Raw genomic sequence first — 23,591 nt, 5'->3', positions numbered from 1 at the left:
ATATGGGTGTGAGAGTTGGACTATAAAGAAAGCTGAGCGCCAAAGAATTGATGCTTTTGAACTGTGGTGTTGGAGAAGACTCTTGAGAGTCCCTTGGACTGCAAGGAGATCCAACCAGTCCGTCCTAAAGGAAATTAGTCCTGAATATTCATTGGAAGGACTGATGTTGAAGCTGAAACTCCAATACTTTGGCCACCTGATAGGAAGAACTGATCCACCTGATGCTGGGAAAGATTGAAGGCAGGAGGAGAAGGGGACAACAGAGGATGAGATGGTTGGATGGTATCACTGACTCAAGGGACATGAGTTTGAGTAAGCTATGGGAGTTGGTGATGGACAGGGAGGCCTGGCATGCTGCAGTCCATGGGGTCCCAAAGAGTCAGACACGGCTGAGCGACTGAACTGAACTGAAGCATTTAAAGAAAGTTGTTGACATGTGCCCTCCACCCTCAAACTAGGTTTGGTAACCTCTCATTACAAAGATTTTAGGAATCATCTAGGCACTTTCCTAAAGCCTGAAATTAACTCGATAAACCTAATACACCAAAGGAGTTCACCGTTAGGCACTCCTCAAATAAAAGGAAACCTTCTCCATTTCTTCATAAACCTCCACAATAAACTGAGTGCACGCCGCACTCGCCAGTAAACTGGCCCTGCTCCACCTGGGACCGAGAAGAAGGTAACTCCGTACCCTGCCCTCCAACCAGCCCTGAGTTGCTATCGATGTTCGGCAGTCATCCAGAATCGGAGAAGGCAATGGCACCCCACTCCAGTACTCTTGCCTGGAAAATCCCATGGACAGAGGAGCCTGGTAGGCTGCAGTCCATGGGGTCGCTAAGGGTCGGACACGACTGGAGTGACAGCAGCAGCAGCAGTCATCCAGAATGGAGATAATACAGATGACTGCTAATCCAGCCGGCAAGAAGAGCCTCCACCCAAGACGAAGATGGGCAAAAGTCGCACATCGTCAGCGAAACAGACTGTGTAGGGACAACACAAACGCAGTGGGTTCCAATCTGTTTCCCCCAACTATCACCGAGCCTGCGGCAATCTAGCAAAGGCCAGGCGACTGAGCAACATGACGTGTAACGCGCAGTCATTTTCCCACGTCTCGTCTCCTCCCCCTCCTGGCCCGCCGACGCATAAACGCAGGCGCAGATTCGCTTCCGGGTTCCGGTCCTCACTACCCACCATGCTCTGCAGCACCAACCTGTCGCAAAGGCCGCATTCCGGCGGCGCGTGAGCGAGTAGCTTTACGTGCTGTGCGGCGGCAACGGCGGCGCGCGTCTTCCTCCTCTTCCTACCGCGGGGCCGGAGTCCCTGAGGGAGTCCAGCAGCGCTTAAGTCTGGCCGGCGCGACCTGTCTCCGCAATGCCCCCCAAGAAACAGGCTCAGGCCGGGGGCAGCAAAAAGGCGGAGCAGAAAAAGAAGGAGAAGATTATCGAAGTGAGTACCTAGTCCCCTCCCCCACTCACGCCGCGAGTTCTCAGGAAAGCAGCCTCCCGGTTCCCCGGTCCCCGACTACTCCTGTTCGCGTCTTCCGGGCCCACGTGCCCCTTGCTTTGGCTCTGTGTGCCCACAGCCCCTTCTCCAGCCTCCTGCTGACGCTCGCTGCCTCTCATCGCTATAGTGACGCCGCGGGCGCCCCCGCACTCAGCCTTTGCTTCTCCGCCCCACAGAGCCGCCTTCACCGACTCCCGTACGAAACGACCCCCACCCCCACCCCAGTGCCCTCACAGGGTTGTGTCCGCTAGTCACCGAAATTGAAGACGTTTCTAGGCTTGTGTTAAAAAAGAAAAATACGCTGAACTGTCTGGGACCACACTTTTTCTGGAAGGTCGACTTATTACGAGCCTTTGTGTTTCGTGTTTCTTTACCCATCACCTAGGAGTAGTGGTTACTTCCTTCAAGCCAACAGATTACTTCTTCGTGACATTTTTCGATCCACTTCTAAACTGTTTGAGGTCACATGAAGAGAGGAGATTTCTTTCATATCGTGTCACACCGTCTTGTACATGACGCTTGTCACATAGGTTATGGATTAAATTAAATCGAAAGACGTTTTAAGGGAGATGAGGTTTCTTGTCACTAGCTGTGTTGTATCTGAATTTGTTATATATTTATGTAAATTCATTTAGTTCACTGATTCTATTGCCTTTTAATGGCAGAGCGACGCTATTGACGTTCTTAAATGTTTTATATTTGTAGTCCAACGACTGTATCAGTGAATTTCCTTAAGAGAGTGAACCGTGTTTGAGATAACATAAACGTATCGTATGGACTTCTCTGGTGACTCAGTGGTAAAGAACCCGCCTGCCAATGCAGAAGACGCGGATTCAGTCCCTGCCTCAGGAAGACCCCTGGAGAAGGAAATGGCAACCCACTCCAGTATTCTTGTCTGGGAAATCCCATGGGCAGAGGGCTGGCGGGCTACAGTCCATGGGGTCGCAAGAGTCCGACGCGACTTAGCTACTAAACAACAAGGTATTTCTTCCCGTATTCCTGCTATTAATCACTCCCAATTAAACAGTTCCTCGTGTGCGTTAGAAGTAGTTGGAAACGCCATGACCATTTTCCTACATGATATGTATCTGAATAATTAATGGAGAGCCGTTTCTGGAATAGTTAACTTTTCATTAGAACACGAAAAACATATTGGGTGTTTTGAAATGAGATATTTATTTGTAAATGATTATTTTAATATTTGGTATTTGTAGCCTTGAAAAATAATAGCAGTGAAAGCCCTCAGGGTTTCATTGTATAAACCTAATCAGAACTTGTGTTTGTCAGAATTTCACAAAATTTTTAGTGTGTTAATTGGATTTAACTAACATGCTTACTTAGAATTCTAGTAGCTTTGGCCAGGTTCCGGCTCTGAAGCACAACATATATTCTTACCGCCAATTTGTGCTATTTAAGAACTGTCATGAAGTAGCATAACTAGAGATTTGAAAACAGTCATTGTCACCTTCACATCTGTGTCTGCTGTACCTTTTTGAACAATCTGGACTCTTGACTCTTGGTAAATATCTGGGGATGGTTACCTGATGGCATTTGGTGCTATGTAAACCAAGGGCATTTTAGGGATGGCATTTCACTTGTTAGCTTCCTTTACTGAGGTTGAGTTAACACATTCAACCATGATGCAAAGTAAAACTCACATATAGACATGGAATTAAATATTACATGACAGTTTAAGTATACTTTATGCATTATTGAGTTTTATCTGTGTACAGTTTTTATTTTTAAATAAATATTTAATTTTGTTTTAAGCAGTTGTATTTGAAAATTATAGTATTCCCATAACTAAAAATGATAGCTATGGATTTATTCATCTTGTAACAAGGTTATTTTTAAGGTAAGGAGAAGAGGACTTTAGTTTCATTAATGAAGACTTCATCAAAGAAAAATGGAAAATAGACAGCTGTATTCTTTAGCCAAAAATATTAGAATAGTGGGATTAAGTCTTTCTTAGTAAATTTTTTTTTAAATGGTAGTCTGCTGCTTAGATGTTTACTACCACCAGAGAGGGACCAAAGTATTGTAAATTGTAGGTATAAGTTTTATCATTTTTTTGTGAAACTAGATTTGTAGAGAATACTATGTTATTCAGCCTGGTTAGGAAACAGTATATTCCATTTCATCCAGAAAAGCACTTCTTTCATTTTTTGGTACAATTTGCATAATCTGAATACTGTTAATAGAAAGGCTTTTTATTTATTACCAAAGCCTTTAAAAGTTAAGATGAAGTAAAATATATGTATATTTTTTTTTAACACATACTACACATTTTTAATTTTATATGCAACTTCTAAAGGTTACTTTCCATTGACAGTTATTACAAAATATTGACTATATTCCCCATGTTCTACAGTACATCTTGAGCTTATCTCACACAATATTTTGTACCTCACATTCCTCCACCCCTATATTGTCCCCCCGTAACTGCTAGTCTCCTTTTTTTATAATTTTTTTTTTGTATTTTTAGAGTCCACATATAAGTGAGTTGTCTTTGTCTTATTTCACTTAGTATAATATTCTTCAGGTCCGCCCATGTTGCTACAAATGGCAACAGTTTATTCTTTTTTGTGGCTGAGGTGTATTTCACACTATATATACCACATCTTCCTTATCTATTAATCTGCAGTGGACATGTAGGTTGCTTCCACACCTTGGTAATTGTAAACAATGCTGCTGTGAACACTGGGTTGCATGTATCTTTTCAAATTAGTGATTTGGTTTGGTTTGTTCCTAGGTGTATACCCAGGAGAGGAATTGCTGAGTCATATAATCTGTTTTTGGTGACAGTATACTTTGCAACAAACTTACAGTGAACATGTGACAGTTGAAATCTGGTTCATACTGATAATTGAATTTTATTGCCATAATTTTTGTTGAAAAAATATTGTCTATATTTGACACGTGAAAGGTTAACATTTCAGAGATGGGTTAATTTTGAACCGTTTATAGGCATATGACCAGAAATTTCTAAATTCACCAAAAATTGAAAGTTAAGTAGAATATATGCTTTTAAGCAGCACTTTTGAAGAGATTTAAAATAAGTGGTTATACTACCCATCTGTCCCCTCTTCTATACCTCTGTTGCTTCCACTGCCACCGTCTTAGACACCCACTGTAGAACAACAGCATACATAGGTTTTGAGAACTTTAAGAAGTAAAAAGAGGCATGAGAGGCAGCATAATTTAATGAAAGAAGCAGCAGCTCGAGGCCAAATAGACCTGGGTTTGAGTCCCATATTTTGCATTAAAATTTCAAACTAGTTTAGGCAAGTTACCTGACCTATCTAAACCACAATTTCTCATTAGCAAAATGGAGCTAATTCCTATTATTCCAGAACTGTGGGTTAAATGAGATGACATGTAAAGTACCTGACATATGTTCAATTAATAACAGCTGTTGTTAATTCATTACTATAAAAAGAACTAGTTAGGGAAATTAATCAGACTGACCGCTGTTTATACAGTGCTTACTTTCTGTCACTTAAAATAATTAACTTATAATGTCTGCATTTTTTTCTTTCCCTGTTTAAACTCCCCAAAATTTCATGAATTCATTTGCATTTATAACTATTTGCTTCCCTGGTGGCTCCGATAGTAAAGAATCTGCTTGCACTGCGGGAGACCTGGGTTTGATCCCTGGATTGGGAAGATCCCCTGAAGAAGGGAGTGGCTACTGACTCCAGTATTCTGGCCTGGAGAATTCCATGGACAGAGGACCCTGGTTGGCTAACAGTCCATGGGGTCACAAAGAGTCGGACAGGACTAAGTGACTTTTGCTTTCTTTATGAAATGAATATATCAGAAAGGGTTATGGTTCTGTTCAGCATTCATACAGTTGTCTCAAATGGCATATACTATTTGCTTTCTTTGGCTAAAATTTAATAAACTGAAATCAACTTTGGGAAATGGAAGGTTTGTTAATGGAAAGGGGGAGATAATCTGGGTTAGGGCAGGCAAATAAAGGATGCCCAGCTAAGGCCTTGTAGTAGCAAAGAAGTAGTAATTGAAACTTAGAGGGGCAGGATCCAGGTGTGTAAAGGATGGAGAAAGAAGTGATTCTTGTTGCCAGTGAAAAACTTAGGCTAAGGTCAACTGTTTATTACCTTAAGCTGGATTAACCAGAAGCAAAATATCCATTGCATAGATGGACAAAAAAAAAATACTAAGAGGGCATGTGGGATGAAACTAATAAGGTAGAACAGTGCTGGCCTTTGTTCACACTGGTGAACAAAAGGAGGACTCCAGTTATGTTTGAGCACTGTTTATTATTGACCTGCCCTCACACCCTCTTCCTTTTTTCAAATATCTTAATTTAAGATGTAGAGGCTGGTCTGTAAAAGAAGTAGGATTAGTTAAGGGTAAGAAGAAGGGGGAGAAAGTGTCAGTTTTAAGTCAGGTTTGGAGTTCACTTAATGTTAAGGCTTTTGAAGCCTCTGGGAGCCATCCTTTTAGAATTACTGCCTGATCTCTAAACTCCTTTGTATTTTATTTCCATGCCTGAAACACACATTGTTCTTTCCTTATCACCTTACCTTTGGGACCTTATTAATCTAATGAGAACCACTATTTCTCTAGGGATGAGTGTAACCTCTGGTCTTCCCATCTACTGTCCCTCGACCCTTAAATCCAGGTTAATCTTGAGATAAGGGTCTCGCCTATATTCAAGAAGGGAGAGGGAGGCTTTTAAGTATTCCAAATTGTAAACTATCCTGTTTTCAAGGTTGGTGTGTCAGGTCCACAGTGTAGTATTCAGAAAACTTTGTTTACCAACCAACCCTGTAACTTAACTGGTTTCTCTGGGAAGTAGTTTTTCATGGTGGAAAGAACAAGAACTTGGCTTAGACTCAAATAATACCTGAACCAGACACGGATCTCAGTGTTTGGTGGAAAGAAAGGAAGAGAAGCAAGCCATCTACAAGTGATAAATTTTACACAGCTCCTTTAATTCCCTCACTGAAGTAAGTATTATTAACCTTTTTGCATTTGAAGAAAGAGAAACAGGTTAAATAATTTGCCCAAGGTTATTATTAAGGCAACAAGTGGCAGAGTTAGGATTTTGGTTCCCGAGTCCTTCCTGTTAACCACTGTGCTCCACCTCCTTGTAATAAGTCTTTTGACTTGCACTGCAGTCCTGAGATGCTACTAAGTTGAGACCCAATCTACAAATAAGAAAACTGGCAAAGAAGGTAATTTGTCCAGTTCTGTTTGGTACTGGAGCTTAGGCACTCTAACTCCAGAGCTTATACTCTATAAATCGTTACACTGTACAGCCTGCCCCTTATTAGCAGTGTTACTTCAGAAGAATTGAGTTTCAATATTCACATTTACAGAATGAGATAATATGATCTTTAAGAGGATTCAATAAAGTTATATATTCAGGAGTTTATATTTAGTGAATGCTAGATGTAAATAAGTGTCCTTTATCTCTGGAAAAAACAATAATTTCCAAGTTCTAATTAGAGACTTTCCAAATACAACTCATTCATTATCTCTTTAGACTGGTTAATTATGTGCTAACACAGTGTAATTAAACGTGGAAAACTGTTTTTCTTCTGGGATCTGGAGCTTTACACCTCTACCAGAAGTTCTTGTCATGAATACTTACTTTCTAGCTGGCCAGCACCCGTTAGAGGACTTTTTTCTTTCCTAAATCTTCATATATCAGTACCTATCTTTCTCTTTGGCCTTGCTTAATTCTTAGTTTGCTTCTCCTCTGTATTAATACAGAAAGCATGAACTGAACCCCAGACAGGCTCTCCTCTGGTGAGGCATGTGTAGATGGTGTTGCACTTTCATGCTAGTAACACTTTAATCTGAGGTTTTCCATCCCTTCATGAGACCTCATTTTTTTGTAAAAGGAAAGTACTTTATGGCATTTCATACCTGGTTGCTGTATGCAGTCATCTCTCCATATGTCACTTTACTGTTAACCATTTTTTTCTTCTAATTGGATTGTGTATTAAACTCTATAAAAACAAGGGAAGCCAACCATATTTAAAAAAAAAATACAGAGAATATCAGTTTGTATATGCCACCTACTACCTTTTTTTATATGCATAGGCTGTAGGAAATTCATGTAGAATTTTGTAATATAATGCAGTGTTAAAGCATAGGCATTTAAGTAGGGAAACTGAAGTTTTGCTATATGGATGGATATAGATGAGATGAACAAAGAGCTGTTTCCCAATGAGATATACTCTTTTAGAACTAAAATCCTCTTGAACTTTGTGATCTTGAGAGCATTGAAAGATATGTTTTATTAATTTTTTCCACTTCCAGTTTGTTCGCATACATATATAAGTATTCTTTACCTATAATAACTTTCTTCTCCCTACCCTGTCCCTTCCCTTAGAAATAATATCTAAAATAAAGGCTTTAAAATAGCCACTTAATTTTTTTCAGATTGAATGCCTCTCAAAAGATCTCAGGTGAATTTAAGACCTTTTTGCCTCTTTCTTCCTTTTGGAGACTCACTTATAAACAAGAGTATGAAAGAAATCCAAACTCTGACTTGAAATTAGGAGACATCTATAATTTTGAACCTCAGCGTATGAAAACTGATAGTGGATGGATGATGAATTGGTTAACTGATCTTGTAGAACAGAGCAGTTGGGCCTGAGTGCCCACCAGGAGTGTGCCATTGAGAAGTAAGTAGATTTGCTCTGCAAATTTTTGCAGAAACTCAACTGTGGCAGGTACTAGGTAATACAGAAGGCAAGTGATTGAAAATTGAGGGTTTAAAGTACAGAAGTAGCTGATAGTTTTTGTTTATTACCCCTGCAAGAAAGAGGGTGGAGGTTATAAATAAGGAGGCCTCTCTGCTTCTGTAACTAGGCACAAATGATGTGGGAGGCATGGTTAAAATGTGAGCCTGAAAAGAGCCACTAAGATGTCCATGTAGTAAACTAAGAGACACCTTATCCTACCTGCTCTCTTTTACAATCCTCTAGCCAGGCTTGTTGCTGTCCTCACTGAAAGATCCTTCTCAAGAGAAAGAGAAAAGACAGGAGAAAAGACTTTCAGATACCAGTGGTGGTTTCCTGATAGGCTTTTCACCTTGGTGTGAAGCTCACTCAGTCTAGCCTCCTGTGTTACTTTCCTAGGATTCTCATACAAATTACCACAAATTGGGTGACTTGAAAAAACAGAAATTTATTCTCTCACAGATACGGGGGCTAGAAATCTGAAATCTGCTACAGGCAGGACAGTGATCCCCCTGAAGACTCTAGGGAAGAATCTTCCCTTGCCTTTTCCCAGTTTCTGGTGGCTTCCAGCTGTCTTTGGCGTTCCTTGGCCTGGAAGCTGTATCACTGTAATCTGTCTGCCTCTTTCTGCACATTGCCTTCTCTCTAAACCTGTTTACCTTTTTCTTCTCTTATATAGATACTAGTCATTGGATATGTAATCCAGTGTGTCTTCGTCTTAATTTATTATAGCTACAAAGACCTTTTTCCAAATAAAATCACATTCTGAGGTCCAGGTAGACATGAATCTGAGGGGGACACTCTTCATCCTACTGCAGCATAAGTAGTCAAAGACTATCATTTAGTACATATAATGCGCATTCCACAAGTGATAGCTGCTATGTATTAATAGCTTTCCCAAAGTACTATTTGATAATATTCCAAATTTAAAGTGTTGCTTTTTAGTTAGGAATACTTCAATTTTAATATTCCCATTTTAGCAACAGCTAGTAATGCATGCATTTTAAATTTGAGTTCTTTAATTGTTTAGAGAGGATAGTTTATTACCCAAGAAACCAATTCAGAACTTAATGTATCTGCTTATGCAGTATTCCCCAAAATGTGTTAGTAGTAAGTTCATAATCCCTCATTTTTTGCTGAGAAAAATGCTTTCTGAGGTAAAGTCAGATTTAGAAGATTTAGGATGGCTGCCTTCTCTCTGGGTAAAGGTTTTCAGATACCATGTGCTTAAGAATTAGAAACCCTGTTGAATAAGCATTTTCCTAAACTTACTTGATTGTTGAACTAATTATCCTGCTGTAACAACTCTGCATATCCTGTAATACTGATATTCTAAAACAATTCAGAAAAAGCATCATAAACTAACAAGTTTAATGATGATAGTTATAAGAATGTATTGAATTCTAATGTATCATTAATATAAATTGCTAACATATTTCAACACTGTTTCTCCTTTAGGACAAAACTTTTGGTCTGAAGAATAAGAAAGGAGCAAAGCAACAGAAGTTTATCAAGGCTGTCACTCATCAAGTTAAATTTGGTCAACAGAATCCACGTCAGGTAAGTAACTTAAATTTCTGCATTTTCTTCATATGGATGTAATACAACATTGTTGCAGATAAAAATGTTTGGTGCCATAATTGTGTTTCAAAACAGAATCCTACTCTGTAAACTTACCTGCATCTTGTCTTGGTTACTCAGCAATATCTTCTAGATATTCTTTCAAACCATTTTTATATAGCTCTAATTTATTGTAATGGCTGCATACTGTTTTATGATGTGGCTGTACTATATCCATTTTTTCACCCTTTATAAGTAATCACTTTGTTTCTAGCTTTCTGACTTTAAGAACAGTTCTACAAGAAATTCTCTTGTACAGGTGTTTTTACGTGCATTTGTGCTTTTTATTTATGTAGCATAAATTATCTGGTGACACATTTCTAAATAAAGGGAAATGAACTTCTAATTTTAAGAAGTTTGCCTGATCATTCTCCATAGAGATTGTAATACTTGACATTTTCATTTGTAGTGCATGAGTTATACGTACTAAAGCTCTTTTTAATGTTTTCCAACCTGATTAAGTATAAAGTGATACCTCATTTTTCTTTTCCTTATTCCTAGTGAGTTTGAAAATTTTCTTAAGCTTTTTGACTGAGTCTCTACTTCTCTGACTTTTCTATTCACATCCTTTGTTTTTTTGTTTTTTTTGTCTTTTCATTGGCAACTTGTGAGAGAGATATAGATAATTTGTGATGTTTCTGTTACATTTTGCTGTACAACAGTCTACATTATAGATAATTTGTGATGTATCTGTTACATTTTTCTGTGCAACAGTTTTTAGTTTTTGTACTGTCAGATATGTGTAGCTTTTCTTTTATATGGTTGAAGAGGTCTCCCCTGCCACTAGATGATGTGTTTATCCTAGATTTTTTTCTGACTATTTACAGTCTATAATTTATCATATAACTTCATTTTGCATCATATTTCCTTTCAAATAAATAGCTAGCATCGTTTATCACACTGAATTGAAACATCCCTATTGACATATATGAAAGTCTCATATATGTTCAGATCTATTTCTAGATTCTCTTTTCTGTCTTTCCCTAAAGCAGTACTGCATCGATTTTGATTCTAGTGGCCTAGTAACATATTCTGTTAGCTGATAAGGCAAGTCCTTTCCCTTAAGATGTTACTCCTTTTCTGTTTTTCTTGGCTGTTCTTAGGCATTTATTTTTTCAGATGAATTTTGGAATTATTTTTATCAATTGGCAACTCATTCAAAAAACTTTAAACACATTTTCTTCAAATCTCTGTATTCTCCTTTCTTTTTTTAAAATGTAGATCTTTCGCTTTGAGTTTAGGATTTTACAGACACAGACATTTATTTTACTTTTTTCACCACCATATCTCCTTTTCCTTAATTTGGAAACACTTTTTTTTCCATCTGAAAATACCAGAATATATATTCATAAGATGGTTAACTTCTATCACTGATTCTGTCTACAGATTAGTACTTCCAACACTTTTCTTTCTCTTATACATGGTTTGACTCAAGAGCCAAAAGCTTGATCCTGTACATTGCTGACTTAGCAGCCTGGTCTAATAAAAACGTATGCTCAGGCTTTGGAATCGGATCTGCTTGAGCATGCATCCCTCTGTCTTATTTGTTTTATGATCTTAAATTTGTCCGACTCTCTTCGACCCCATGGACTGTAGCCCACCAGGCTCCTCCGTCCATGGGATTGTCCAGGCAAGAATACTGGAGTGGGTTGCCATTTCCTTCTCCAGGTATTTAATGACACTGGTCTTCAATTTGTAGTACAGTGAAAGGTCAATTACCCTTACAGGGTTTCTGTGATAGTTAAATGAGAAGATAATGTAAATCTTCTGGCATAATGTAAGGATTCCTTTCAAACATGTTTCCTCTTCCTATTTTTTCTTCCAGTGGGAAGTATCTTGACTGGTAATTTAAAATTTCATCAACCTGAGAAAGCCATAAAATGTTTTGTGGACTTGAGAGTACTTTCAGTAATACATTGTTTATAATCTCTTGGGTAACTGGCCTTTTATCTGTGAACTTGAGGTATCTAACCACCATACTTAACACTGGAAATGAGCAGCAGTCTTACTGTTAGAGCCAGGCAAAAGATCCTCCCCCGCCACCCCACCCCCACCAAACCCTGTGCTACAGAGGATGACCCTACTTTGTGTCTCTTCTAGACATGTTTCTCCCCACACCAGCTCAGGGCCTCAAAGTCCCTTACCCCAAGTCCATCTTAGGATATACTGACTGCCTGTGTGGCTGAAGTAGTCACAGCAAGGGTATGTCCTGGGAGTATGGGCAGAGTCTGGATCCAGACCATGTCCTCCGCTGCTCCTTCTGTCTCCCCACACACATGTGGTGGGATGAAACTCGGGGTAGAAAGAGGAGCAGCCAGAGATTGATTCTTGCTTTACTGCCGTGCTCCATGTGCAACTCCATGAAACCTGAGTGTTTTAAATTTGAACCTGCTCTTCCATGCCACAAGGTATGTTTGTCAAGTAGGGGTACAAACTATACTTTACTTAACAATAGTTTGATTTCTGACATAAATACTTGTAAAAATGGTTCTGGTCCCCACAAACATCTGATACAAAGAATACTTTTATTAAAAATAAAGTGACTTAAATTTTTATTTTTAGAAAACTTTTCTCATTGTTCTGTTTAAACACATCTGACCACATCATCAAAGCCAGGATTTAGAATGTCTTTAAGCCTATTATAATACTTGCCCAGTTCTTTCCTAAAATTTCCTTTCCCTTTAATACTTTTTTTGTCCTGGATTTCTACTTAATTCTTTGATGTTTCTTTGTTCCTTTAACAGGCTTTTTAGGTTCTTTTGGCTTGTTTAATATTAATATTATTCAGGGTACTGTTCTCTGCTCTTATACTTTTTTATGGTGCCCAGGCATAATCTCATACACACCCAAAGTTTATTATCTGTAAGCAGCTATTTCTAAAATCTTTATCTCAAAGCAGACTTCTGTCCAGGAATCAAGATCCATGTCCAGCTGCCTTCTAAATAATCCACCTTTCTGCCCTGTCAGCATCTCATACCAAGTATGTCTAAAACTGAGCTCATCTCCACCTCCTGCCATGAAACCTGTTCCTCCTGTATTCCCAGTCTTGTTTAGCATCACTAACCATACAAATGATAATCCTAGACTCCTCCCTCTCCCTGATACCTCATGTCCAGTCAGTCACTTAGTCCTAACAGTTTTATCCTTAACAGCTTTATTCCACCTTTTCTCCATCCTTGCTACTAATGCCTGTTTTAAGCGCCTATGCTTTCTTGGCTACAGCAATTGCATCAGCCTCCTAATTTTCCTTGCCTTCTTTCGTGGACCCCTTACAGTCCACTCTTCATAAAGTTGTTATTGTGATCTTTATGAAATGCAGTCTGATTGTGTCACTTGGCTTACTTTAAACTCTTGAATCTCACCCTGTCCACCTGTTGATACAGTCAACATTTTTCATTGATGTCTATCATACCTGATTCATCTTTGCATTGGTTGGAGCTTCTGTTTCTGCATTTCTTGCTTATTGAAAGAATTCATCCGTAAAGTATTAGCTCAGTCTAATTTTCTTAGGCGTATAAGCATTCTTTGTTTCCAGAGCACCGTGTATTATATTATAGTTGCTGACATGTCTGTCTTCCCACTAGATTCTGAGCTTCTTTAAATAAGCATCTTTGTCTTTTCATCTTTGTATTCCCTGTCATCTAACATAGGACCTGACATATAAATGTTTGGATGAAACCTCTAATCATATTAGGTATGTAAATTGTGTGCCTGGAACTACGTCATATGTCATGTTTGTTTTGTTTGGTTTGGTCTCCCACATTGACCTAGCCCAGTGTTTTTCCCAAGGGTACTTAAAGGTGTTTGGGTTGGTGCAGTTCTTTATTTGTGTGGGACTGTGCATTTTAGGATGTTTATATCTCTGATCTTCAAAATGCACCTACTTATTTCTGGGGAGTAGGTTGTTGTCACAAGAAGAAATTTCCAGGTGAGAACCATTTGCTAAAAAATGCTGGGCATGTAGCATATGCTTAATAAATGCTATCGCTGCAAGCTTTTAAATACGCTCTTAACTCGGCATGGTACCATGTATAGGTTTTTTTATAAGAGTCAATTGCTCTACAAGATTTAGCAATTTCATTTACTAGTTTGACACACCATTTAATATATACTGGAAGGCCATTGTAACATTGATATTAAGAAGTAAGAACTATATACATGTAATATGTGATTGTCTTTGTTATGTCAGTGATATAGATATTACTGTGTAGTGAAAACAGTTTTGTTATATTATATCAAATTTATATATCATACCTGGTAATATTATAGGTAGCACAAAGTGAAGCTGAAAAGAAGTTGAAGAAAGATGACAAGAAGAAAGAATTGCAAGAGCTAAATGAGTTGTTCAAACCTGTAGTTGCTGCTCAAAAAATAAGTAAAGGTAAACTTTAAATTTCAAAAGTGTTTTTACCAATGTAATTCACATTTGAAAACTCTTAAATGTTTTCATCAGTTGTATATGCTGTGAAAATAATAACTCTGTCAAAATTATCAATGTCGATTCTTATTCCTTTTATATGTGCATGGCTGTGTCATACAACTGTTAAATCCAGCCATTAGCCCTCCACCCTGCATAAGGGAAAATTAAGGATTTCGGCAGTCTACTAGTTGATTTATAACCTTTGATCTTTGGTAGTAGACAAAACAAACCTGTGGTTATAAAAACTACAAATCCCAAACTCTTGGCACTGCAAGTACATTTATATTTATATTTCTCTTTTGCCTCTTACCTCATTGACTCCAACTAGACAAGTAACTATAGAATAACATGCACTTACTTGGTTTCCTACCCCCTTGCTCTCTTTTTTGGTAAGAATAAAGGAATCAAATACAGATATAATATGCTATAGAAAGAACCTCAAAGAAATGTCTTAATATTCATCTATATGTGTGGTATTTCCTTTCACACCAGTGAACAGAAAATAACAAATTAACCAAAAGTAATTATATCTTACAAAGAAGCTGTACTTTGTTATCTGACAGTTTTTAATGTAAATACCATGTGCTATTTGACTTAGGTGCAGATCCCAAATCCGTAGTATGTGCATTCTTCAAGCAAGGACAGTGTACTAAAGGAGATAAGTGTAAGTTCTCTCATGACTTGACTCTGGAGAGAAAATGTGAAAAGCGAAGTGTTTACATTGATGCAAGAGATGAAGAACTTGAGAAAGGTATTTTTTTTTTTAAGATATATTCTTAAATATATTTTGATTTGTTGTTACTAAAATATTTAGTAGCTTGAAGACCATTTCAGTCTTAGTAGGACTGTGTTTGTCCTGAAGAATAGTTTGTTGTTTTTTGTAAAATCTGAATTTATCATATTATGTCCTTTAAGTAAATGAAGATATTTAAAAACCGGTGGCTTGTTTTGTATTTGTCTTTCACACTTTGTTCTAGTACTACCTTCTCATTTGCCTGAATTACTTAGATTTGGTGAAAATCTCACAACACCATTTATTCTTACCTTTGGTGTTTTAAAGGAAATGTGTTAGGTCATGAGTTTTATAATACGGCTTTCTTGTGTAAGGATATATGCAAAGTATTTTGGGGACAGTAAACAAAATTAACAGTATTTATTCTCCACATCACTCTCTATTTAGATACTATGGATAATTGGGATGAGAAAAAACTGGAAGAAGTTGTGAACAAGAAGCACGGTGAGGCGGAAAAGAAAAAACCAAAAACTCAAATAGTATGTCCTTTTCTTGAATTGAGTTGCTTTGGTCTTTATCATTAGGGAGAGTTATGTGGCAAGATATTTCTGGTATTTTCTACTAGATTATTATTTAAGTTACTGGACCTTTTCATAAAGATAAGGTGATCAGGCTTTGTGTTTGGAATATACAAGTGTCAGTTATACATAATTCTTGGTCAAAAGTGACTTGAAAATCATGTGACTAAAGTTCTTCAAATGCTATTTTCTGAGATGGTTTTACTTTCTCAAACATGGATGAATACACGTTTTCATATAAGAATTCTTAACTTTTTGTACAAAACAAATGGAGAACTGTTAAACTACCGTGTCTAATTCATAACTTACTCTGTTTTAATGGTAGGGAGACATTTACTCATAAAGGTAAAAATATTATTACGTATGAATTGCAAAATGAGTTTTTGGTACAAAATAGATCTAGTATTATTCCAGGAAATGTACTTTTACAAATCAGAGTCTTATTTCTCAGATGCTACATTCATGTCCACATACTCATTCTGTAGATTATTTACAAGTGAAAAACCTTGCTATGTTAGAAAAATTCGGAATATTGTTTTTACTTATCTCTTGTAGCCTTTTAGGAAAAGAGTATTGCTTATTAGTTAATGTTTCCTTCTTATTTGTAAAGTGCATTACCTAAAGCTTCAGTACAGTTGCATCTTGCACCCATTCATACCTTGCTCCCTTATATAAAATTGACTATAATTTCAGATAATTGAAATAATGTTTGTATCTTTACTGCATGTGGTTAGTTTTTAGAAAAGATCAAACCAAAACAAAGTTACTGGTTTTATTTTCTTGTAACCATTTTTAATTTCTCATATTTAAACACCACTCTTTGGATCCCATTTACAAAGACTAAATGGCAGCAAATCCTTTTGTGTAATTCAGTTTAGAGCATTGTCAAAAATAAATATTTTATACAAATCCTCTCTAAAGGAAAGTTACCATTGTATTAGATATTTTAAGATTAATGTATATTTACATTTCTGTATACAGGGTATTCTGTACCTAAGTGGTTAGCTTAAAAAAGATATGAATTGAATGTACCTATTCCATATACCTAAGCATTTACCTTGGAAACAGACCACACTGAGCCACTACTTGTGTATTAATAATACTGTCTCTCTAGGTGTGCAAGCATTTCCTTGAAGCTATTGAAAACAACAAATACGGCTGGTTTTGGGTGTGTCCTGGAGGGGGTGATATTTGCATGTATCGTCATGCACTGCCTCCTGGATTTGTCTTGAAAAAAGATAAAAAGAAAGAAGAGAAAGAAGATGAAATTTCATTAGAAGATCTAATTGAAAGAGAGGTAACTGGTATCTTTTTCTAGCATAAAACTCTAAAGCAGTACTGTGAAATTCTAATATTTACCACTTGGGGGCAACAATAGCATATTGTTATGAAAGGGAAAAAATAATACGAACTTTTCTCAAAGCTTCCTTACTTTTTATTTGATTACTCTTACATGTCAAAAATGCAAACCTAGCCATAATCATGATATTAATTTTAGGATTATGAAACAGTTTTTTTAAGTGCTAGCCACTGGCTTATCAAATAAATTGTTTTCATAAGATTCATATACTGGTACATCAATTCATGAAAATGCTTAGTATTCAGAATGACTGAACTTGAAGTTTTAGATGTTTTCCTTGATGTCTTTATTTTTTCACCATTTTACCTAGTTATTTATTGGTTATTTTAACATGTGAAAGGAGCCACTACAGCTTTTCAAGTATGTTTCATCACTCTTGGACTCAAGGACTCTTCATCTGCTCATCTCTGGTTCAACACAAGAATTTTATCCTTTGAGCTAGCAGATAGGTTTACTGAGTCAACAGATAAGGCTCCTAGCTGCTGCTAAGTCGCTTCAGTCGTGTCCGACTCTGTGTGACCCCATAGACAGCAGCCCACAAGGCTCCCCCATCCCTGGGATTCTCCAGGCAAGAACACTGGAGTAGGTTGCCATTTCCTTCTCCAGTGCATGAAAGTGAAAACTGAAAGTGAAGTTGCTCAGTCGTGTCCGATTTTTAGCGACCCCATGGACTGTGGCCCACCAGGCTCCTCCGTCCATGGGATTTTCCAGGCAAGAGTGCTGGAGTTGGGTGCCATTGGCAGTGACGTGAAAATGTTGAGATTATTGGAAATATTAGATTTAGGGTTGTGTGCTTCAAACAGTATCCATTTTGTCTTGCTATGGCTGGTCTAAATATGTTTTTGTAAATGTCTAACTTTGAAGTTATACATTTGTTCTTGAAAGGATGTATCATTTGGTGTCTCACACAGGAGGCAATATATTGTGATAAAAAATGTAGACTTGGAGTCAGATGTATTTGGAGTTTGTATCCTAGTTCTGCTACATTCTAGCTAAAACCTCATCTTTGAGAATCACAAATGAAACTTGGATGTATTGCTGCTTTTTCCTATTTCTTGTTTCACTATTTCTCATGACAAGTTTTACTCACCTTCGATTTTGAAAAGACATCTAGCTCAGAATAATATATTTTATAATGTTTGGAAATGTTTGTATCTGTGGACAATCATTTTGCTCCTTGCCATGTAAAGTAAAGATAAAGCAGTTAACTCCAGATTTAATGTCTTCTTAACAGTCATAGCAAGGACTTAATTGAACTAAGAGAAAATGATTAGATGTTATCATAGATAACTTTAGGGGGAGAAAATTAACTTTTTTATCTTTGCAGCGTTCTGCCCTAGGTCCAAATGTTACCAAAATCACTCTAGAATCTTTTCTTGCATGGAAGAAAAGAAAAAGACAAGAAAAGATTGATAAACTTGAACAAGATATAGAAAGAAGGAAAGCAGACTTCAAAGCTGGGAAAGCATTAGTGGTATGTCCCAAACTCCTGATTAGGTTTTCTATTCTCTCTTTCATTTTATAATTTCTATATTATGGAAGATTTTATCTCTATTTAATTGTATATGTCTAAAGTCAGTGACCAGCAGAGATTTCCCTGGCAGTCCAGCAGTGAAGACTCCACACGTCCACTGCCAGGGGCATGGGTTCAATCCCCGATGGAGGAACTAAAATCCCACATGCTGTGTGGGACTGCCAAAAAAATAAAGGCTTTTTAAAAATAAAACCAGTGACTAAGAAATGTTTGAAGTTTGTCCTGAGTTGATATATGTGTGTATTTGAATAGATCAGTGGTCGTGAGGTGTTTGAATTTCGTCCTGAACTGGTTGACGATGATGATGAGGAAGCAGATGATACCCGTTACACCCAGGGAACAGGTGGTGATGAGGTAAGAAGGACGCCTTGGCACTTCATTTTCTCATGTTGATTGAGAGAAACAATAGAGAGTGACAACAGAGCAGTACAGTTAAGAGTACTAACTTGGAGGCCTTGGTTCAAATCCCTGCTCTACCCTGGGAAATTAGCTACACTCTAGGCCTCCACTCTCATCCGTAATACTGCCATAATTATAATCCCTCCGGTCACAAAGTACTTCTGAGAATTAAGTGAGTTAGTACATTTATATTTGTTTATACTTCTTTATACAACTTGGGACAGTGCCTAATACAGTGTTCAATGCTTGAGTGTATTAGCTGTAAAATGTTCTACTCTCCCTCTCAAAAAAAGGTTTTTGTTTAACTACTTTATAGTAAAAAAATCATGAGACAGAGACACTAAAAAGTACAGAGAAGGGAGCAGAAGACAGCAGCAGAATTAATGGTGATAGATAAACTTAGTATTATTAATATTTTAATTATTAACTATATTGATTAATAAAATAGCAAATAGCTTTTGATTTTTCATATGAATATCATAAAATTCTGACTTCTGCCTTTGAGTTAAAAGATTAAAATATATTGTATATGTAAAACTGTGATGTCAGGAAGAAGCGTCAAGTATGACATTTCTATTCCTTTCTCAAGAAGTGTATAAAAGAAGTAAATTTGGCAATAGTCATTTGTTTTCATTTGGCACTATTAATTTTCTATCATTAAGATAAATGTCAGAGGTAAAGGGCAAGTAATGTATGAAAACTATTTTTATTAGTAACATTCCTTTTCTATGTGTTTTTAAAGGTTGATGATTCAGTGAGTGTAAATGACATAGATTTAAGCCTGTACATCCCAAGAGATGTAGATGAGACAGGTATTACTGTAGCCAGTCTTGAAAGATTCAGCACATATACTTCAGAAAAGGATGGTAAGTATGCTGAATTTCCGTGTAATTCTACAAACTAAGAAACTGTCTAAAGGAAGTTAGACCAGTCTTGGCAAACTTAGATGTCTGCAGGTACCAGACCAGTAACATAAATGTATGATCTGGCTGAATATAAAAGTAGTAAACAGTGGAGGCTGTGGAAATGGGTGGCTGATTGAATATTGAAGCCATTAACTGAAACTTGAATGAAAATGAGTTTGGACATTTAGCTAATGAGTTCAGTTTGGGAGCACACGAGTATGAGATATTTTGGTTATCAAAAGTGGCATTGTCTAGGATGCTGTGTAGACATTCCTAGGAGGAAAAGGTTTGAAAGTCATCTGCATTCATAGCTAACAGTGAATGATTTCACCCAGACACCATACATAGGATAAGAATGTTCTAGAACAGACTTCTGAAAACATTAATGTTTTAGAGTAGTAGAAAGGAAAAGGCTTGGGAAAGTTGCTGAGAAGAACAGAATTTCAGGAAGATTAAGTTGGATGAGAATTAGAAATAATTATGACTAGGGAAAGAATTCTAAGAATAGAGTATACAGTTTTCATTGGGACTACAGTGGTATGAGGAATGAGGAGAAAAAGTGAATATAAATCACTCACTTTTAAGAACTTTTAGAGGGAGACATGGTCATGAGAGAAGGGTCTTTTAGAGTATGGGAAATCTAAATATTGGCCAGAGAAAAAGGATCTGAAAAAGACAGAAAAATTGAAGATGAAACAGTGCTAGATATAGAATCAAGATCTGGAACTGTAAGTAGTTAACTTCGATGAAGAATAAAAATGGAAGGGAGGCTGATTTACATATATTTGGAAACAAAAGATAGCTAATACAATTTATATCTAACTGTGTCTTGAGTGAGAATTAAAAGTTTGGCACAGTTGCTGTGAAAGAAAAGAGTAGACAAAAGTTGAGAGGGGAAAAAAAAGCTAAACCTTATTTTTACACTGAAGGAATACAAGTTATAACTGGAAAATCTGGCCTGTCCTGAGGTTTGAGAATGCTGTCAGACTATTGTCTTAATGCCAATTGCAAACTAATTTGCTCCTTTTAGAAGTAGGGCTTTGGTGGTAATAGGTACAATTGCAAGTACCTCAGAGGTTTTAATTCCTAAGAGTTTGTCATCAGAGATGTATGAAATAACTTTAAGCTATTGAAAATTCTCTTCTGTTCATTATTGGTGTTATTGAACAAGAAAGGGAAGCATTTTTGTTTTGTCAGTCATAATAACTATAGCCTGAAAGAAGTAGCTGCATAGCCCCAGGGTTTTTTTCCCCACAATTTGATGACAAGGTAAAATGTTGCTGTATTTACACCATTACAACTCATGTGACTTAACTACTGTTTGTAAAACCAAAAACTCAGTAGCTGCTTGGATCATGAACATTTTCTAGATCACATGATCATTTATCAAAGCACATGGAAGTTGACTTTAAAAACCTAATTGTTGGGTCATGTAGAAAATACAGAGTTGTATAAGATAAATCTTGCCCTCAGATGTATGAACCATTGAACAATCAGCTGTCTTCAGTGAAAGACGTATTTTATCGTAGGTTTAGAAAAGTGATACAGATAAGCTCAAAAAAAGAAAAATCAGTTCTTATTAGAGTAATCTTAAGGAAGATTTTCATGGAAAAAGGAAAAGAACTATATCAGTCTGTAGCTATTCCTGATGGACTAGTGTTTTCTTTTTCTAGGCCTTATTGATTTTAATTTTTATTTTTAGAAAACAAATTAAGTGAAGCTTCCGGAGGTAGGGCTGAAAATGGTGAGAGAAGTGATTTGGAAGAGGACAACGAAGGGGAAGGACAGGAAAATGGAGCCATCGATGCTGTTCCTGTTGATGAAAATCTGTTTACTGGGGAAGATTTGGATGAACTAGAAGAAGAATTAAACACACTTGATTTAGAAGAATGACACCAAACAAGTCAATGAAAAAATTGAGCCAGCTCAGCAGGAGTTGAAATTGACTACATTAATTTTTTTCCACCTAAAACTCTTCAACAGGATGTTTGTTTCCCATGCTGATTCTGGAGGGCTTAGTTCCTCCAAAAAAGGAATATTCTCCCTACATCTCGTTTTCTGACTTTGGCTACATCTCATAGTAAGTTCAGAGTAGTTCATGATAAATTAAAGATAAATGGTCATTGCAGGAAATGATTGATTATTGTAATTGTCCACTCAAGTAGGAAGTGTAAACTACTTTTCCAGCTTTTGATTTTCATTGGGCATGTGTTGTTATAAGGACAACATAAATTTAAATTACCCTTCATTTAATGCAGTTTTTAATGAGTGATTCTATTTCCTTTGTATTTATATGTTTAAAAGACTGCCTAAGATATGAGCCTGTACTTCATCAAGGAAACTGCATATGCAGGTTCAGTATTATATATCTTTGGACAATTAGATGGTCATTTAAAATGAAACTTCATTAATCTGACAGGATCAACTGCAATGCCCTGTGTTAAACTGTTTGAAACTACTCCCTTTTCTTTTTTTGCCAATAAAGTTGTAAATAAAAACAGTGATACAATAAATTCCAAATACAGACTTTTTTTTTTTTAATGTTTTTCTATGAAAGTCTTCTGACTATTTCTAGCTTGAGAATTTTTACTAAATATCTATTAGAATTAACTATCACAAAAGACACACTTAAAGTATTCTCTTAATACCGATTACAAGATTGAGTGCTGATAGCACTACTATGAGTTTAGTAACACAAATACTTAGCCTCAAAAAGAGGCTATAGATGGTGTTATGTGAAAGGGTAATTACTGAATTGATAGATCATCAACCTAATTAAGTATCGCCTACATGCATATGTGCTAGCAGTGCAGGTAAAGCAGTTGTACCAAATACTACTTAAGCATCATTGTGGAGATCCAGTGTGTTACAGTAGTGTGCAATGAAGTTTGATAACCTTGTTTAAAAGAGTGTAAAGAAATCCACCAAAAAATTGAGCAGGGGGCCTTTGACACTGATAAATTTTCAAACACGAATACAGTGCTGCTTTTGTTATTTGCTAACCTAATGGATTTTAAGGCAATTAAGTAATAAAGTAAAAGGTCAGGTGACCTAGGCCCTAATTATATGAACCTTAGTTTCTTTGTCTGCATAAAGAAGTTAAAGTGTTTCTGAATTGTGAAAGCTAAGAAAACATGATTGTAAATTTTATCAGCGATAACATCAAAGTTGATAGAGAAATTGAGTTCTTGACAGTTTAGTACTATTAAGGTTTAGATTATCAGGAGCCAAGTTTCCCATCTGCAGTGGAAGTATGCTTTCATACTTTCTATGAAAGGTTTATTTCATTCTTTTTATTAAAAAGCTCTAAATACTTTAATAATGAAGCATTTCAATTTGAAGTATTATTTCTTTACAGCAAGCATTTGATTTTGAAAACCAGTTTTCTTTAATCAGTGAGTTAAAAGGAAAATGCTATAGTGTGAAAGTAATTTTCATTACCCACGATTTACGTATAAGACAGCCTTCATCTAATTTGCCTGTGTCTTCTATTAGGAAAAAAAATACGCTCAGAAAATGCAAAAAAAAAAAAAAATCTGAAAAAAATCAGAATGCAAAATTAAATCATATACAGGCATACCTCAGATATTTTGAGTGTTCAGTTCAGACAACTGCAGTACAGCAAAATATTCCACTAAAGCAAGTCACACAAATTTTTTTTTCCTGTTGCATAAAAAAATTTTATTTACACTATATTGAAGTCTGTTAAGTGTGCAGTACCATTATGTCTATAGAACAGTGTACATTCCTTCCTTAAAGATATTGCTAAGAAAAAAGGCTAACCATCATTTCAGTCTTCAGAAAGTCACTGTATTAA

General features: G+C 36.6%; 1 protein-coding gene across 1 annotated transcript; it reads left to right on the top strand.

The window, feature by feature from the left end:
- Positions 1 to 1,273: 1,273 nt before the first annotated feature.
- Positions 1,274 to 22,300, top strand: ZC3H15 (zinc finger CCCH-type containing 15). Its single transcript, NM_001046394.2, has 10 exons — positions 1,274 to 1,446; positions 9,684 to 9,785; positions 14,115 to 14,226; positions 14,864 to 15,016; positions 15,446 to 15,537; positions 16,691 to 16,873; positions 18,264 to 18,410; positions 18,723 to 18,824; positions 19,612 to 19,735; positions 21,477 to 22,300. Exons 1-10 carry the CDS (start codon positions 1,372 to 1,374, stop codon positions 21,665 to 21,667), a joined length of 1,281 nt encoding a protein of 426 aa, NP_001039859.1. The 5' UTR covers positions 1,274 to 1,371; the 3' UTR covers positions 21,668 to 22,300.
- The last annotated feature ends 1,291 nt before the right edge of the window (positions 22,301 to 23,591 follow it).

Source organism: Bos taurus, chromosome 2 (assembly GCF_002263795.3).
Source record: "Bos taurus isolate L1 Dominette 01449 registration number 42190680 breed Hereford chromosome 2, ARS-UCD2.0, whole genome shotgun sequence".
Lineage (NCBI taxonomy): Eukaryota > Metazoa > Chordata > Mammalia > Artiodactyla > Bovidae > Bos > Bos taurus.
The sequence above is the reverse complement of the archived record's forward strand: the minus strand, read 5'-3'. Positions and strand labels throughout refer to the sequence as shown.

Excerpts from the sequence above, each read along its gene's own strand:
- ZC3H15 (NM_001046394.2), top strand. The coding sequence starts at position 1,372 with ATGCCCCCCAAGAAACAGGCTCAGGCCGGGGGCAGCAAAAAGGCGGAG. Across the intron at positions 1,447-9,683 it reads AGAAGGAGAAGATTATCGAA|GACAAAACTTTTGGTCTGAA; the intron begins GTGAGTACCTAG and ends TTTCTCCTTTAG. Across the intron at positions 18,825-19,611 it reads AGGGAACAGGTGGTGATGAG|GTTGATGATTCAGTGAGTGT; the intron begins GTAAGAAGGACG and ends GTGTTTTTAAAG.